The following is an 18,255-nucleotide window of genomic DNA, read 5'->3' as shown; positions in this document are numbered from 1 at the left end:
CTTAATGTAAGAGATCTTATCGCAAATAAAATATGGACAAGAATTGGTTCTAACTTGGTTATCTCTTAAGCCTAATAGTTGTTAAAAATGGATTCCCAAAAGGTACTTCATGTTTAAGAGCAATCATTTGTATCATTTCCTTACATTTGTTTGACAGTGAACGTGGGTGTCATGAAATGTGAAAATAGTACTAGAAAAATATTTTTTGTAATACAGAGTTTACAAGTTTGAGGGCATTTCATACAAGGTAAGTAAGGACTATTTTTGCATTTTGCTGATTCATAATGTTTGGTTGGCACAATAAAATAATCTCATGTCGTTCTAATTACATTAGATTAAGACAAATTATGTAATATCTATTACATAACTTCAGATGTATAATCCAGATTCATGCCTCCATGAATCAATATCTGGACATCTAATAGAACAAAAAATTACAAGCGGTGGAAGGGATGACGGGGCTTGGGACAAATCTTTGCCCCATAAATATACTGAAAATTTATGCTTCTTTTACATACTGAACTCAAGAAACTACTGGCACAACAAAGGATATCCATAGATGCAGTTTTACTTGGTACAAAGATTTATCATTGACATTGTGGAAGCAATTTGCAGGTTGGGCAATACCACTTCCCCTTGAATCTTGTCTCTGGTGTAAGGCCAACACAAGCATAGTGGAACCATTCGCCTCCTTGGCACTATCAGGAAGCATACACATGAGCTTTCAGAACCAATCCCACCTTCCCCAAGATAAATGGAAGTCTGAGCAAAAGTAAAGAGTACTCACATTTTCATTGTCACAAGCAATCATATCGCCAAAAGACACCTGAACGATCAAAATAGCAAAAGCATTTTAGCTTCTTACCAAACATGTTAAGGGGGAAAAAAGTGAAGAAATTACCTCATCATGGGCACAAGGAGAACTAAAATAAGATGTGTTACGAAAAAAAATCCAAACCTGATGACAAACACAGTACGTGGGTTCATTAGGATCAATTGGTTGATCAAAATCCACTGCAGCTGTATAGTCCTTTTTATGGCTTCCTGGGGGAGGCATGAGCTCAAAGTCCCTATCACGCTCTCTATCCCAGTCTCTATCCCTGTAATCAAGTCTCTTTGATTGAGGTGTTCCATATATGGGCCTGCGGCTTTCACTTTTGAGAACTAGAGGCAAGGCGGGAAGAATTGCTGGTTCATCTGGCGGTATTTTCCCCTCTAGCAAAATTGGAAATGCAAAAGAAACAGAAATGGGAAAGATCATTCCTCGATAATGTGCCAAAGAATATATTCCTATTTATTAAAGAAAAAATAGAACATCTCAAGTTCCAAAGTAGTATCATTTATTTGTTTCCAAGCTTTGCTGCCACCACATAGCATGTTACTTTATACAGGTCCAGAAGCACCAAATCATGTACTTTCCAACATCACTCTTCTAATTCAGGTTCCAAAATACTTGTAAATGTCAGGAGGAATGGTTCAACAAAAGATGCATATATACTTAGCTACTTACAGAAGAAATAGGATAATAGTTGTTTCGTCACTCATTGCATAAACTGGGTTGCTAGTCACAGAGGCACCAATAATGGAGAGAAGACGACAATCACTTCCCTTAGAAATCCTTCAATTGCACTCTTATGCATGTCTTTTCCAGGTAAATAAACCATCCAAAATCAATACGAAATTAATTCTCTCTCAGATTCTCCTAACCTTTTACTCTCTAGAGGTTTTAGGATGTACATGCGTGACACAGAGTTAATCAGCATGCAAACTACATGGTTATTTTACCTTGCTTTAGATCTTCGGCGAAGTTGTTCAAATCTTCATCAAGTCGCTTTATATGACTATCTATCTGGAGCAAATACATGAGAACTGAAACTTGTAAACTCTAGAATGGTGTTCTTAAAACGCATATGAGGAAGAAAAATAAAAAAAATTCACACAGCTTACTCTTGACAAGTATTATTAAGCAGTATATAATCATTGATCACATACAGATATGGCAGAATGGAATCAAACTGGGTCTTATCATACAGAGAAAACTATGAGAGTTGAATATCTGAGCGACGTGCTCCTCATGATCAATCAAGGCAACTCTGTCACAGCATGCATATGTATGACTAAAACTTCAAACCACATTCGTCAGTGTCATGAGTCATGGTGTCCAGCGAGACAACACACAAACAGCAGAAAGGAGAACAGCAGGTAGAGTAGCATACCAAACCAAATAAAGGCTACATACGCATTATCTAAAAACAAGAGAAATTCAATTGTACTAGCTCAAGCATTTAAGAAAAGAAAATAAAGAGACAGGTCCACTTCGAAAAGCTTCTTAATGACAACTAGCCCAGAATTTGACATTCGCTAAGACCCAAAGCTCTGTTGTATTTTACTTTAACAACCACAGAATCATAAAGCGTCTAGTAGATAAGCTATAAGATAATTATTTGTAAAATCGCAAAAGAAAGGAGAGAGACAGCATATATGTTCCTTTAAATTATAAATTGTTGTTTGATGACTGAGGCTCCTGTGTGGGAAAGGAGAAGAGGATATTTAATATTTATCAAATTTCTACCAAAAGCAAAATGATTATCATCAAGTACCGAGTGAGGCTACAAGAAACACTTTGAAATATCAGAAAAGGGAGCAGATGTAACAGATTTACGACTGTCTTGTTTTAAATGGAAAAAGAAAAACTGTTTTGTTAAAAACATATGTGAGGTTGCTTCGGTAGTTAACAGTGAACCGTTTGTAAGTAACTGTAGAAGCCTTTAAAACCTGGACTACAGGATAGTCCCGTCCTGCCATGGATGCCTCAAACCAAAAGTGAAAACTTCCAAGTTGCATACACCGGTAAATAACAAGTGAATGTGGGGGAACAAAGCAAAGAATACTGAGTTCATTCATGGAAGCAGCCATACATAGTATGAAGTATATTTTGTTTTTGGCCGAATAGAATGAAGAGTAAACCACATTATATGTGCTATTTTAGAAAAACCCAGCCACCTTATCAATAATTCATTACCCAAGCCTGTAGATATCATTTTATATGAACAATTCTTCTTATAATAGATTAGAGGCTCTTCCCAGTAACATTTATAACAGCAAACATCAATATTCTAGTTGTGATTTCCTCCAGTTATAGAAAGTATGGGTGAAATATGTCGTGTATGATTAAGGAAGTCCAGCATAAATCATCAAGATACACAAACTCACCAGGTCATATGCTTGCCTTGCCAATAAAACCTTCTCAGTACATAGACTAAATGCACTATCCTGATTTGCCTCAATTTCTTTTCGCATTTTCTCAATTGCAATGTCATCTTCTTCATTCATATTATTATTATTATAATGATGGCCACCATAATGATTACCCTTCTTATAACCATGAGTTGACAACCCCAAGCAGTGCTTTGTCTGCTGCCTCGTCCGGTTTATCATAGCTGCAACACCCCCACCACACACACACACACACCCATGACAATTAAATAAATAAACAACCGTTAAGACATACAAACGACCTAAAGAAGTGAAAAATTCAAAATTTTAACACAAACAGTGACACAAACTAAGAAACAGAAAAAGAAACAAAAGTGAATATTTACATTGGGATCGGTCATCGAGTTCTCTGATGGTATTGAGCAACCTTTGAAGCTCCGCAGGCAGGGTACTCGCGTCTATGGAATTGAAAATTCAAAATCAAAAGAAGCGGCAAAATCGAATATAAATTCATGGAAAAATAGGAAATGGTGAAAAAAAATTGTGGAACTAGAAAGACGCTTACACTCCAAATAGTCATCAACATAGACTCCCGTTCGTGCAATAGCCATATGGAATGATAATTGTCGCGATTGTTAATGGGAGGGTTTGGTTCTAGGGTTCGGGTTGCGAGCCCTGGAGTTGCATTGTTGGTGCTGGGAATGGGGACGACAGGGCAACACGACGTCGTATGACAGTGACTTTTTTAAGGCAAAATTTAACGAAACAAGCGGGTAGGGGAACAGAACCGCTAATCATAAGGCGGGTAAATGGCATTTCTAAGGACGAGAAATGTTACGACTCTGTTTTTTTTTCCAAAAAAGACAATTTTACTCTAAAAAAATAATTGGATCCTTCTGAAAAATACTTTTTTGAAAATACTTTTACATAAGTTGAAACAAATTTCCTTTCACATATGTATTTTATATGTTGTAAAATTATTTTTAAAATTATAATTTGAATTTAACCCAAACACACCCTAAGCACGACCTGAACTTAACAATGTTAAAACAAAACACCAATCAAGAAAGTCCAAACTACGGTAAGCATATAAATCAAACTAAGAAAGTTGCAGAGATTGAGCACGGTTATTTCTCTCTGACTGTTTATAATTCCACGTATTCTAGTTTTTAATGCTTGGAAATACTACTTTGGATAGAAACTCAAAAATTACATAGGACGCAACCTTGGAGTTCACGGCAATCACACCCACAGTAAGACGAGCACTAATTTGTCAGTTCTTCGAACTCTCGAATCTCATTGATCCTCTTTCACATTCATCGTTGAAGAACATTTAGGGTGTGTTTGGATTGGTATTGGGCAAAACTGACTTCTAGGCAAACTGGCTTTTATAACTGAAGTTAGAGTAAAAGTCAGTTAGTGTATGTTTGGATAGGTGCTTTGAAAAAGTCAGTTAGAAAAGTTAAAAGTTGTTTGGATGATTAATAGAAAAGTTAGTTTAGTTGTAAAATGACTAAAAAGGACATGGATTTTATTGAATAGTAGTGTTTAAAATTTTATGTTTTTAATGTGATAATAGCTTAAAAAAATACATTAAATTATTATGATAAACTATAAATAGTTCATTTGTGAAATTATAAAATAAGAATATTTATCATCGAGAAAAATTTGAAAACACATTGTAGATAATTATTACAATAAATAAAGGAGGACCTCATATTTATCTCTCTTTTTTTTTTAAAGAAAGAGAATAAAACTGTGTGTTTTCATTTAGGGTAAGGGGATATCATATCATTTCTCACGAAGCTAGAGGGAGCAAAACGGTGGAAGAATAAGAATTATTCTTCAACACCCCTTCCCATATATATGACCTCACACACGTAGCCTTCCAAGGGAAAAAAAAACAAGAAAAACTCGCACACATCCAAGACCCCACCTCACCGTCCTTAATCATCCATCGCTCACTATCTACCAACGCATACCACACCCCCGCAACCATCACCACCTTTTCCCTCCTTCATCATCTTCGACAGCGAGTGGCATAGCACAGGACCCGAGACCATCATTCCCTTCCACCTTCACCATCGCCATTCATCACCATTCTCGACCTTCTTCATCGTCTTCACACACAAAGAGGACTGAGAGAGAGAGAGAGAGAGAGAGAGACGACGGGAGCAGAGCTTGAGTGAGATTGACCGCAAATCATTCACTCTCATCCCTACCGAGCACATTCATCACTGACGCAGAAACAAGGGAGGCAGTAAGTATTGACCTTCAGACCTGTGAATGAATTCGGTAGAGGGAAAATGCAGGGAGGGTTAAAATTGGTAGGTCATATTTTTATGAGCAATTAATGCTCCAATGACGGTAGATCTCCTTTTCAAACGTGCCAAAAGCACCACAGCCCAGCGTTGGAAACGGCCGACAGTTTGCCAAGAAGTTGGTTGGAGAAGATAGGCTACCCAAACAATGGTTTTTATCCATTGCAGTTTGTAACCGTGGTTTCATTCATTCCAATGCACTTTTAGCGTTACAAACTGAGATCCAAACATACCCTTAAGTGGTCGTATGGTTGTTTGTTGCTTCGGATTGTTTAGAAGACTGAGTCAGTAGCTCATGCGTGGGCGCTTGGAACGTGAGGGTTGGAGAGTGGGGAGGGAAATAGCAGGGGTCAAAATCTTAAATATTAATTGCTGGCCAAAATCAATTCTACTCAAAATTAATTTTACAAATGCTACTCCAAAAACACTTCAATCTTAATTGTGCAAGCAATGTCAGAGAACATACAAGACGGCTCTATCCGCGTTTGACCCTCCGTTTGATCGATGTTTCAACGACGAGGAGCCCTGTTACCGTGTTGAATAAGGGACAGCGACCACAAACTAATCTCATTTGGAAGACATTAACAAGTATTAGAGTCAATTCATGTGACTCTTCTCCAGCTGGCAACGAAAGTAATTCTCCGTGAAGCTTTTCTTTCTCTAATATCGACTCCAAACAATTGACAAAGCAAACATCCAAGGAATAAAAAACCGGACCGAACACTAAACCGGTCAAGATACTGGTTCAAGGGTTAATGGGTTAGATCGGGATCAGACCGGGGTCAGATGGGTAATAATTAAAATAATATAATTTAATTAAAATTAGTAAAATATTTATATTCTAATTATAAAAATAATATTTATGTATATAAAAACTTTTTTTTAAATTTTTTTCCTTTTTCCTTTTTTCTTTTCCTTTTCTCTATCTTCTCTCTCCCACGTGCCATGCCACTTTTCTCCTTCTGCCACACATCACGAAGCAATGTCTATCTCATATGACATTGAACAAGCAGAGTAGACTAGGGTAGACTTGGGTGGTAGCACTGTAGCAGCATATTTTGCCTCCTTCAGCACGCATCACCAGCTCTTCCACATCTTTCTCAAATTACTTCCTGCCGTCCTCAGCGATCAGTTCTATTTCTTCCTCAAATGGAATGGACAAATGGAGAAATAGCAAAGGGTTAGTACTATTTTTCTTCTCTACATTTTGTTCATCCATCTGATACTCTCTCTTATCTCTCTCCTTCTCGTCTTCTACGGGTATACCTCAAAGCGACACAAACAAGGATTTCTTTTCCTCAGCCTCCATTATCTCCTCTGCTTCTACTACCTGTGTCTGCAGTGTCCATGGTTTTCGGCAAATAATAAGACGTCTATTCCTTCTCCGGCGAACGGTGAGAGCAGTTTTGGGAAGAAAAAAAAAACCGGCCAACCCAGTCCACCCAGCGGTTTTTTCGGTTTTTACTGGTTTAGTCCGGTCTATTCCGGTTCATCCCGGGTTGATTGGGGGCCGGTTTTTAGACTAAACCAGACCGGACTTCAGACCGGTTCATCGGTTTTCCGGTTGAACCGGCCGGTCCGGTCCGGTTTTTTCTTCCTTGATCTCAAGAAGTCTAAGGAAAAAAGAGAGTAGTTGGCATGAAATTTCGGAAATCAAAAGAGAAAAGTCAACTTAATAAGGCCAGAGAAGTTATCTAAAAAGACAAAATCTAAAGCTGGAAACTGAACTACTGTCCTGAGAAAAGCCATTGAGCAGTGAGCACCAGTTTCTCAATGGAGCACCCATGTTCAGTGGGATTTCTTCTACTTCTGTCACTGTTGTCGTTCGGTGCTTGTGCGCATACTCCGGCTTCCCAGAACCCAGTGATTTGTAATCACAGTGACTTGAAGGCTTTGACCGATTTCTCTACCTGCTTTGAATCGGCCATTCTTGACTGGAACCGCTCTGCCTCCTCCGATTGCTGCACTTGGCCTGGTGTTACATGTGATAACATAACTGGTCTAGGCACGAGGGTGGTAAGCTTGGAACTTGGCAACAGAGCACTTACTGGAAGATTCTGTGAACCACTTTCAGGTCTTGATCAATTGAGATTCTTGAACCTGTCTTACAATTTCTTCACAGGGTTTCTTCCTGATGAATTGTTTTGTCTGCAAAACTTGGAGGTGATTGACTTGAGCAACAATGGTTTTGTGGGCAAAATCAACATATGCAATTGTGCATCTTCCAATCGGCTTCAGGTGCTTAAAATGTCAAATAATTATTTTTCCGGGAGCATACCAGAAAGTTTACGTAATTGTTCTTCTTTGCATCGTCTATCCATCAATGGAAACAGTCTATCAGGGAGATTACCTGAAAGCATATTTCAGTTGCGGAATCTGAAGGAACTATATATGCAGTACAATGAGCTCTCAGGGCCACTGAATAGTGAGATTGGTAACCTGTCAAACCTAGTGAAATTGGACATTTCCAGAAATGGCTTTTCGGGGATTCTCCCGGATATCTTTAACAGCCTCACGAGGCTTGAGGTTTTCTCTGCAGGACGGAACAGATTCACACGTCAGTTGCCAACAACACTGGTAAATTCTCAATCTCTTCAGATTCTCAGTTTGACTAAGAACTCTTTTGGTGGTTCCATTAATATGAATTGCTCTGCAATGAAAAACCTTACTTCACTTTGTCTTGGTGCCAACAATTTTCTCGCTCCAATCCCTGGTAGTTTATCAGATTGCCCCAGATTGGAAGCAATAAGCCTTTCCTCCCAAAATCTCAGCGGTGAAGTTCCCGTCAGCTTTAAAAAATTTGCGTCCTTAACCGCTCTTTCACTCTCAGGTTCTGCTCTACGTAATATAGCTTCAGCTCTAAATATTTTACAACATTGCAGAAACTTGAGAGCTCTAGTCCTTACAAATAACTTCCATAACGAAGAAATGCCAGAAGATCCAATTATAGGGTTCAAGAGTCTCGAGGTTTTAATACTGGCCAATACTCAAATCAAAGGCTCAGTTCCAGAGTGGTTGAGGGGATGTAAGATGTTGCAATTTTTGGATTTGTCATGGAACTCTTTAAGTGGAAGCATCCCCTCTTGGATTGGCAGGTTCGATCATCTTTATTATTTAGACTTGTCGAATAATTCCTTCACCGGTGAAATGCCAGAAAGCTTGACCATGATTTCAAGCCTACAAAACAGCAATTTCTCATCACGAGGGACTTGCTCATCTCCATGCTTGTCCTTCTACAGCATTCGAACTAGAAGGGATGCTCAAACTCCACAACGAAACAGGTTGGAGTATTCCAGTCTTTCAAGGTTCCGTCCATCTTTAATGCTGAGTCACAACAAGCTTGAAGGATCCATATGGCCAGGTTTTGAAAATCTGAAAGGCCTTCATGTGATGGATCTCAACCACAACAGACTCTCAGGAGTAATTCCTGATGGGTTATCAGAGATGACAATGATGGAGAATCTGGATTTGTCTCATAACAGGCTCAAAGGGGAAATACCACTATCGTTGGTAAAGCTGAGTTTTTTATCTGCATTTGATGTGTCTTATAATCAGTTGCAAGGGGAGATTCCGAAGGGAGGTCAGTTTGAGACATTTCCATCTTCAAGCTTTGAAGGAAACATGGGACTCCGTCGATCTGGTCCTGTTCTTCCTAAAGCGATGGAGGCTCCAACTCCAACGTCTCCCCACAAAGATGCCGAGTTGACATATTTGTCATTTAAATTCGGGGCTGCAACTGGTTTTGTTATTGCCTTCACCATTTGGTTCTTTCATGGATGGTGGTCTCCATGGGCTGTTATGCGCGTATACAACCGACGGAGGAATTAACGCCGGCACGGTGAAGCTTGCTGGTGTTCCTGGCCTTCTGGGTATCATGATATTATATCGTTTTCAAAACTCAACGTAACTTGGTCTCTTTTTTTTTTTTTCAGCCATCCTCAGCGTAACTTTGTCGTTTAACGGGTTTAGCTCAAGTTGTTGAATAATAATTAATAGAATATGAAACTCAAGGTGACTCTCTATGTACTTAGGCGTTGGGTGTTAGGAAATCCACCTATTATCGTCATTTTTATTGACGAAGGATAAAGTGATAAAAATAAATAATTTTCCGTTAAAATTTTAAAGTAACAATTATTTTTGAATAAAAATGAAAAGCAAAAATTTATAAGTTAAAACAAAGAGTTTAAGTGAATGGCGATTTGATTCCTACTATTGTTATGAAGTCAAGCTAGTTTAGATGTACCTGTCTTTTATCGTCAGAAAATACTTATGGCCATAACATTAAAAAAAAAAAAAAAAAGTTACGTTTTAAAAACGCCACACAGACATAAAACGAAAATTAACATATTACAATTTTATTCGTATTTTCTCAAATTAAAACTTAATTTACATTCTAGTTTAATAATTATAAAGCGCATGCATGTACAAAACATAACTTATAAATATAATTTAAATTGCAAAAAAGGACCAGTTGAAAACAATTATTATTCTCGAGGTCCCTAACCCACTTCAGCTGGTTCTTTGCCAGATGAGTTTATTTTGTGATCCCCATCACGTAGGGAAAAAAAGAAGGATGCGTGATTTACATCTGTTTTTGTTAATTTGGGTTTTTTTTTTTTGCCAAAGCGTGATTTTATTATTGATACTACTCCTCCGGTCCTTAATATAAGACCCATTTAACTAATTTGATTAGATTAATAAAGTTAGGTAAATTAGTTAATTATAAGAAAAGTGACACATTTTTTCTAAAACACCATAATCATCTTTCTTAATACCCCCTCTCCCTCTTCTACTTGATTATGGTTGGGGGAGTATCCATAGGGGTAATTTAGAGAAAATTAAAAAATATGAAAAATGGGTCTTATATTTAGGACCAAAACCAACTCAAAAATTAGGTCCTATATTAAGGACCGGAGGAGTATATACTTAATGTGAAAAATCAAAAGGATTATTTTCAATTTTTAACTAAACTATGTCACACGCACGCAGAATAAGGGCATTAGGTGACACTGCAGATAAATTCGAAATACTTGTGACTCGAAGAGAGAACGAGAAAAGGCCAAAAAAAAAAAAACACACACACACACACCTGTGCGAATCATAGTATACAGAAAGTAAATGAGCACTGGGATAGAGGCATGCGTTTCTCAACTTTCTCAGTCCTGTGGCTTCAAAAAACATGTGAAAAAGCCCACACTTCCACTGCAAAGATTCTATTTTCCATCCATGCCCAGAAGCAAAATCTCCATCGCCCATTTAATATACATGAACCCAAATTTGTAAAGGGTGAAAACACTTTGAACATGCGTTTCTAGGATATCAATAATAACAAATAGCCTGGATCATAGCTGGAAGCTAGAATATACATATACACATATCCAGAAGCACTTGTGAGAGTTTTGGGACAAAAATGGCGAATGAAGGTGACAGTGGCGGGTTCGCAACTAGGCGAGGAGTCCGATCTTTTGATCTCAATCGATGTGCAATCACCCCCAATATTGAGTGAGTCAGCTTTTCATTGCTCTCTTATATATATATATATATATATATATTAAACGTGTTTAATTTGTGCTAATAACTTGTTTTTCTGTGTTGCTTTGATCTGCTCTCATCGTAAACTACCCTTGCCTGGTCATTTTTGTTGTGATTTGGATATGGGGCTCTTTGTTTCAGGAATATTGTGGCAACATTCGTCTTGGATTGTGAGTTGGATCTCAAGAAAATAGCGCAGCAAGCTCGCAATGCGGAATTCAATCCCAAGGCATGCTGTCATAATATATATATATATATATATATATATATATAATTCCTCCAGTTACTTTGTTTCAACCATGTGCGCATCAAATTTAGGTCTCGTTGCCACTGATTCTTAAATGTTGTCAACGCAGCGTTTTTCTGCTGCCATTATGAGAATAAGAGAACCGAAAACTACAGCCTTGATCTTTTCTTCGGGGAAGGTGGTGAGTGCTGCCTATTCTCCTCGAAAATTCATATATCGGGTTCTGTTACCTTCTGTGTTGATCTTCTCCGAACTGAACAATTTAATTATCAACGCTACGAAGCAACATGTTTCTTCCTTATCTTGCTAGTTAAGGTACTCGATCGATCATTTTTTAGTATTCTTGTGTCCTCCAGGTCTGCACGGGCGCGAAAAGTGAAGCAGACTCAAAACTTGCTGCGAGAAAGGTAAATATTTCACGTAGTGTACTGTACTGTAGCATTTATGAAACACAACATGCACGATTTTTGACTCGGCGGTTTGTGGATTATTGAGACACCACGTAAACCAACCAACAAAGAGACACACGGTGTTTTGCTTTGAATCGATCAACTAATGAGTTTATTCATATATGATAAATTCACAAATATATATTTGAAATTCTGCCAAACTACTGATGATATAAAGATCTCTGGTACTCAGTTTGCCCGAATTATCCAAAAGCTTGGGTTTGAAGTCAAGTTTAAGGTACCTGTATGTTTAGCATGAACACAAATTTGTTAGAGCTAAGTTGATCTATATTCTAACTTGAATCTGTGAGTGACAACAGGATTTCAAAATTCAGAATATGGTTGGCTCCTGTGATGTTAAGTTCCCCATCAGACTTGAAAGTCTCGCATGCTCACATGCGACCTTTTCAAGTGTAAGCCACATGTTATTAATTTTCAAAGAATTTGATCAGTCATTTGCCTTTCTCTTGTTAAAACTAATTGCTTTTTTCATCAAGCACTTACTACTAGATGCCGATTAACAAATCTGAGTTTTGCAGTATGAACCGGAGCTCTTTCCAGGTCTAATATATCGCATGAAACATCCTAAGATTGTACTCCTCGTATTTGTATCTGGAAAAGTTGTGCTTACGGGAGCCAAGGTATCCAGCTAGCTCCGTTAAGTAACTTTCTCCTTAATAATTAAGCTTGCTTTGCTGCAAAAACCAACCATATGCATGTTTCATGAGTGTTGACATGTTATCAGGAGAGAGATGAGATATACAAGGCCTTCGACAATATATATCCTGTCCTTGCTGGGTTCAGGAAGATTTTTAAAAATGCAGTATGAATTGATAACCTTTGCGTATGCGTCTGGGATTTCAAAGATCTCATTTTAGAATTGATTAAAAAAAAAATCCAAGGCTCTTGATGAATCTAGCGTAGCCAGTGGCCTCGGATGAGAGAGAATTTATCTGTACTATGAGATCAAACACTCTGATCTTTTCTGGGAGGTTTGTCGTTTGTTTTGATGCCTAGATGGATCGGTGGTAATCTGTTTCGAGTTTTCTATGTATAAAGTCACTTCGATTGAGACGATGGATAGACTAATCGAACGCGCATGTTTGCACATAAAACACCTGCGAATTCTTCACTTTTGCATTATTCAATCACGTGCGTAGGAATATTAATTATATGTGCCATGTGAATCAAAATATTCATTTATATTATGAAATAACTGAGCGTAGGCGATTTGCCAGCACAATCTAAACAAAAGTTAACTAATATCAAGTGAGTAAATGATCTTAAAATTTGTACATTATTATACTCCTCCGGTCCTTATTATAAGACCCAATTTGACTTTTTATTTGGTCCTAATTATAAGACCCAATCCATTTTTTCTCTTATATTTATGCATTTTTTTCCAAGATAATCCTTCTAATAATGATAGTTTTAGCCAATATACTTAATTAGCAAGGATATTTTAAGAATGATAACACTTATTTATTATAAATAACCAACTTAACTTACTTCCTTAATCTCCTCAAATAAGTCAATTGGGTCTTATAATTAGGACCGGAGGAGTACTACCTTTAGTCTTTAATATAAAACCCTATTTGACTTTTATATTAATCCTAAATATAAGATCCCAATATATTTTGTTTCTCATATTTACTCAATTTTTTTCAAGATAGTTTTTCTAGTAATTCTAGTTTTAGCCAACATATTTGATTAGTAGGGATATTTTAGAAAAGACAATACCTATTTATTACAAATAACTAATTTAACTTTTTTTTTTAATTTTTTTTAAATTAGTTAACTTGCTCTTATAATTAGAATCAGAGGTAGTGCTTGATATTAAATTTTGTCTGATACAACGCTAACAAATTTTGTTTTTGTTTTGGTCAAAACATTTATGAAAACATTTGGAAAAAAAACCAGAGTAGGCTTAGTTGCCTTTTTTTTTTTCAAGGCTAAGATGATCAAATTTAATACTTTCCTCTTAAATTTATGAGACAGTATTTCCATGAAATAATTTTGCCATATTAATATTGAGGGGCATAAATGTCAATTCATATAAGCGAGGCAGATATTACGAGACGAGGTGAGGAGAGCCAATATGTGGCAACGGTTTTTTGTCTGAATGATCAAATACGATTTTCTTGAAATTGTTTTGCCTCCATGCCTTTGCTTCTGAAGTTCCTCTTCCTTCTGAATGAGACTCATAATTAAGCTATAGAAATATCTCGTAAAAGAAAGATCCAAGTTTGCAACTTTGCAGGAGGAGATAAGTAAAGGGGATGGCACAGTTCGCAACACAGGGTAGCTTGAAACTACTCTTTAATGGAGAGGGAGTGTCGTCTCTTTTGGAACACAGGGACCCATTTCACTACAAGTTTAGATCAATTCAGACTCACAGGCGAAGGCTCGGCTATATTGGCTCATCAGGTAGTATTTACTATTCATCATCATCTCCAAGTAGCAAATCGAACCGTTGCAATGCCGAGGCACGCCCCTCGGACTGTGTCTATGATGAAGGTGATTCTGATGATGAGTTTGAGAGCGATAACTTGGCTTGTTTCAGAGGCCTGGTGTTAGATGTATCGTACAGGTCATTTTTCCCCATTATTCTCTTTCACGTCTGCCGTTTTGTCTGAGTATGATACTTTAGGATTCCATGTTTCTTCTTGGATACTCAAGTTTTGAGGTTCCTATTTGAATCCCGCTGGATTTTTCAGTTCATAACTTCATGTTATTCAGGGATCAACAGATTTTTTTTTCAATATCATACTGCAGCTTATTGATTCTGAACCTTATCAGTTATTCTTCAGTTCAGGTCCTATTTGGCTATTATATCACTCCATACTACACTTTGAGGTTTCATAGTTTGGGAATTCCATTGTATGAATATGATTTTTGTTGTGATAGTTGTATTGTTTGGAGAGATGTTCCTACTTTGCTAGTTTAGGTCGTAGTTCCATTGAAAGAGTTTGAGAAGCGATCAGAGTTAGATTGTTTAGCAAAGAAAATGTTTTGGAAGTCTAGTTTATTCGTCAAGTGGTGTTAAACCGGAAGAATATATATTTTGGATTTAAATTGACGTAGTAATGCTTAATATCATGACTTCAAATCTGCAATAAAGCAGGTGGATGAGAGTATTGATGCGTAAATTCTGGTATTTCATGTTATATAATCTGCTCAAATATTACTGCGTAATCTGTCCTGATGTGATTTCAAGATAACTCAGACAATATTGATAACTAGTTGATGAATGTGGATAGTGTGGCGTTTATAACTTTTGATTTTCTCTTGTATAGTCATCAAAATATCAACAGCCCTGCTCAGTTGTTTGCTTATGGTTCTGACTGCTTCCATCCTGCTCCAGGCCAGTCAATGTTGTAGGCTGGAAACGTGCTATATGTTTGGAGTTTATGGAGAAGGTTAGATTTTTCACTTCAACCTTTTTTATGGTAATTGTAGTAATATCTGCAATTATATTTTTAATTCATGTTATTGGTTTGGGATAGACTGACAAGAATTTTGTATTAATATGTTGTTTTGTGTCCTTTTCTTGATACCATCACATTTATTTTTCCATTTAAAAGTGGAGTGTATTTCTGACAGGGGTTCACTTTTGATTCTCACATGAGTAACGTGTGTAAGAAAGATTTGTTTATTTCCAGGTTACGTTGTTCAATGTGCATATAAACAGGCACAGATATTAATACCCATTCACTATGACCCCTTATATCCTCACTTTTCTTTAAATTTCCAAACAGACATGAATAAATTCTAATTTAGGTTAATGTCTTAAATCTTGCTAATCCAGGCTGATGTTCTAGAGTATTATGATCAAACGGTGAACTCGCCTAGCGGGTCTTTCTATATACCAGCGGTCTTGAGGGTCAGTAATGCAGTGATGCTTATTTCTTTTGTGTTCATTGTCTTCTCTGACCTTTCCTCACAATTCTATTAGCACCATTGGCTCTTGCCCTGTTTTTTTTTTTTTTTTTTTTTATTTCCAATTGAAGTTACATGCCTTCTTCACAATTAGTAGGACTTAACATTTGCTTGCTATTTTTCTGCTTTTCAATCCAGATGTGCTAAACATGTTATTTCGGTACAGGTTCCTTATTTACTTCAAGTTGTTAAAAGAAGGATCATCAAGAGCAATCTTAGCCGGAAAAATATACTATTCCGGGACAATTACACTTGCCAGTGAGTATTATTTTATGAACTGAGTATTGGTTTTCTGTCGGTATAGTCTTCCTCCGAAATCAACAAATGCAGAGAGTGACTGAACGTTTCTGGTCATGCTTAGCTTTAGATATAGAGCTTTATACTGATAATGTATTCCCCTTTCAACAGGTATTGCTCTTCATATGAGAATTTGACCATTGACCATGTAATACCTACTGCACTGGGTGGAGAATGGAAATGGGAAAATCTAGTAAGACAATCTGTTGAATCCATATACGAATAACACATGAATTTCTGCGGTCAATTGGTTAGGTTTTTTTTTATCCTGTCACCAAAGAACCCTCATGTGCTCCTTTTTGGGCTTGGCTTATCGTTGTATCCCCCAACAAAAAGAAAACCGATGGTATGACAAAAGGATCACTCACTGCTTTGAAAACAGTCTTTATGGGGTATTAATTAATTTTGATATCAAGTTGGCTGAAAAGCCTGATTGAGACATAACAATTCTAGTAGACCATTAGAAATCGAAAATATTCTGATCAAATGAACTTGTTTTGGCGCAAATGAAAATTTCATTCAACACCAAGAAAGAATACAACAATAAACAAAGATACAGTCCTTTTAGGAAAACAGAACAAGGCCGAAACAGGGAGAACAGAAGGCATGACTAAACAAGCTTATTATCTGCAAGAGAGCTGACCTTTGAGAAAGAATAAATGGGAAATCACTGTGGCATATAAGTGTTCGAATATGCTTGATATCCACTCCATCTCTCCTTACCACCACCACCACCACCACGAAGCAATAAGGCTAGTGGAAACTTAGGTGATCGAAATGAATGAGAGAGAGAGAGATAGGAGATATGTTAGCCCTAGCCTCAAAGACCCAAATCCATCTGTGTGGAGCCTCTTTACCACTTATCAAGCCCTTATATAGTGTTTGATATCAACAGGTTACTGCTTGTGTCAAATGCAACTCGAAGAAAGGTCATAGGACTTTAGAGGAAGCAAAAATGAAGCTGCTTAAAGCTCCAAAGGTACTGTTGCTTTACTAGTTAGTAGTTACCATGAATTTGCTTTCTCCCGATTAACATTGCTTCTCTGTTCTGTATTCCTTATTGGATCATGATTTGCGTGTCCTGGTCAAGGAACGAATAGACAACTTGATAGCTACCGATATGATCCCCCAAAAAAAAAAATGATGGCCGCCAAAGAAAAGACTGCCACTATCAAACTCTAATATGTCATTTGCATAAACACAACTGAAACATACAAACTGTTTTTCATGATATTAACGGGTTTTAACTTCGATTTTGCACCATTAACGAAGAAGAATGCTACTGTTGTTGGTCAGGCCCCGAAAGACTACGACATACTTGCCATACCCTTAACAAGTGCAGCTCTGAGAATGCTGACAATGAGAAAGGGAACACCTGAAGAATGGCGCCAGTATCTAAGGTCCTCTTAAGAGCCATGAATTCATCTCTCGGGTCATCCCTTTATATGTCATACATTCATGCTCACCAAAAACCTAATAAATAGAAGAGACTTTCTCGTAAACACAAGGACATGTTAACCTGAAAACCCCCCCCCCCCAAAAAAAACCAAACTGTACTATTCATCTCAGGAATCTTGTTAAATATATGTATAGTAGGTTCCTGCACGCTGTTGAACAAGACTGTGTATGTGGTCTTACTCAAATTGATGTACAGAATTAATATTAATATTATAAGAGAACGCCTGTAATTGGGATTGCATTTGCATGTCCCTACTCTGAAGTGATGATAATTAAATTAATACTACTTTCAATTCTCAATATAAGATTTTATTTAACTTTTATTTTAGTTTTAAATATAAAATCGAATTCATTTTGTCTTTTAGATTTATTTATTTATTTAAAAATAATTTTTTAATTTACTTAAATTAGTTAACTAAGATATATTTATAAGTGGGAGTGTAGTAGAACGTCTGTGCAAGTGTGGGGATGGAACTAGGTTGCAGACATGTGGGTGACGTCCCTTCCAGCTAATATCAGCTTTTGTTACATCTCCCATTGCCACTTTTGACTTTTGATGCATTCAAAGAGGGTAACGTGGTAGTCTTATTATGATGCTCGTGAATTGTGAACAGTGATTCAAAATCAAGTCGCCCAACCGGGATCATTGTAGTAATGTTCTATGAACAGTTGAGATTGCGGATTGAATGGCGCGAATAGAAAATTAGAATGTGCTGTAAAAGATGGAATGCTTTGATGAGCGGTGACAATTAAAATTGAAAAAGATCCCAAAGAACGGGTGAAATGATTAGCAGAG

The 18,255-nt window shown here is 37.1% G+C and overlaps 4 protein-coding genes across 5 annotated transcripts; 3 read left to right on the top strand and 1 right to left on the bottom strand.

The window, feature by feature from the left end:
• Nucleotides 1-245: 245 nt before the first annotated feature.
• On the bottom strand, nucleotides 246-3,939 carry LOC114719881 (PHD finger protein ING2). The gene is made up of 7 exons (XM_028905448.1): nucleotides 3,782-3,939; nucleotides 3,603-3,674; nucleotides 3,214-3,440; nucleotides 1,786-1,849; nucleotides 959-1,215; nucleotides 788-826; nucleotides 246-698 (listed from the first exon to the last, which is right to left on the bottom strand). The coding sequence occupies exons 1-7, from the start codon at nucleotides 3,825-3,827 to the stop codon at nucleotides 588-590; spliced, it is 816 nt and encodes a 271-aa protein (XP_028761281.1). The 5' UTR covers nucleotides 3,828-3,939; the 3' UTR covers nucleotides 246-587.
• Nucleotides 3,940-7,310: 3,371 nt separating this feature from the next.
• Nucleotides 7,311-9,556, top strand: LOC114719842 (phytosulfokine receptor 1-like). The gene has a single exon (XM_028905395.1). It carries the CDS (start codon nucleotides 7,311-7,313, stop codon nucleotides 9,363-9,365), a length of 2,055 nt encoding a protein of 684 aa, XP_028761228.1. The 3' UTR covers nucleotides 9,366-9,556.
• Nucleotides 9,557-10,947: 1,391 nt separating this feature from the next.
• LOC114719841 (TATA-box-binding protein 1-like) lies at nucleotides 10,948-12,594 on the top strand. The gene is made up of 8 exons (XM_028905394.1): nucleotides 10,948-10,973; nucleotides 11,211-11,298; nucleotides 11,426-11,497; nucleotides 11,673-11,723; nucleotides 11,959-12,003; nucleotides 12,086-12,178; nucleotides 12,305-12,406; nucleotides 12,511-12,594. The coding sequence occupies exons 1-8, from the start codon at nucleotides 10,948-10,950 to the stop codon at nucleotides 12,592-12,594; spliced, it is 561 nt and encodes a 186-aa protein (XP_028761227.1).
• A 1,284-nt stretch (nucleotides 12,595-13,878) lies between these two features.
• On the top strand, nucleotides 13,879-17,711 carry LOC114719840 (uncharacterized). Of its 2 annotated transcripts, XM_028905392.1 has the most exons (7): nucleotides 13,880-14,355; nucleotides 15,130-15,184; nucleotides 15,574-15,648; nucleotides 15,871-15,962; nucleotides 16,113-16,194; nucleotides 16,897-16,980; nucleotides 17,298-17,711. In XM_028905392.1, exons 1-7 carry the CDS (start codon nucleotides 14,045-14,047, stop codon nucleotides 17,409-17,411), a joined length of 813 nt encoding a protein of 270 aa, XP_028761225.1. In that variant the 5' UTR covers nucleotides 13,880-14,044; the 3' UTR covers nucleotides 17,412-17,711. The 2 variants fall into 2 exon arrangements, with proteins under 2 accessions (XP_028761226.1, XP_028761225.1); XM_028905393.1 differs by lacking the exon at nucleotides 15,574-15,648 and having other exon boundaries at nucleotides 13,879-14,355.
• Nucleotides 17,712-18,255: the final 544 nt, after the last annotated feature.

This window comes from Neltuma alba, unplaced genomic scaffold, assembly GCF_004799145.2.
Source record: "Neltuma alba isolate B1F8T4 unplaced genomic scaffold, ASM479914v2 tig00011956_pilon, whole genome shotgun sequence".
Classification (NCBI taxonomy): Eukaryota; Viridiplantae; Streptophyta; class Magnoliopsida; order Fabales; family Fabaceae; genus Neltuma; species Neltuma alba.
Note: the sequence above shows the minus strand (reverse complement) of the source record. Positions and strands in the feature narration are given on the sequence as shown.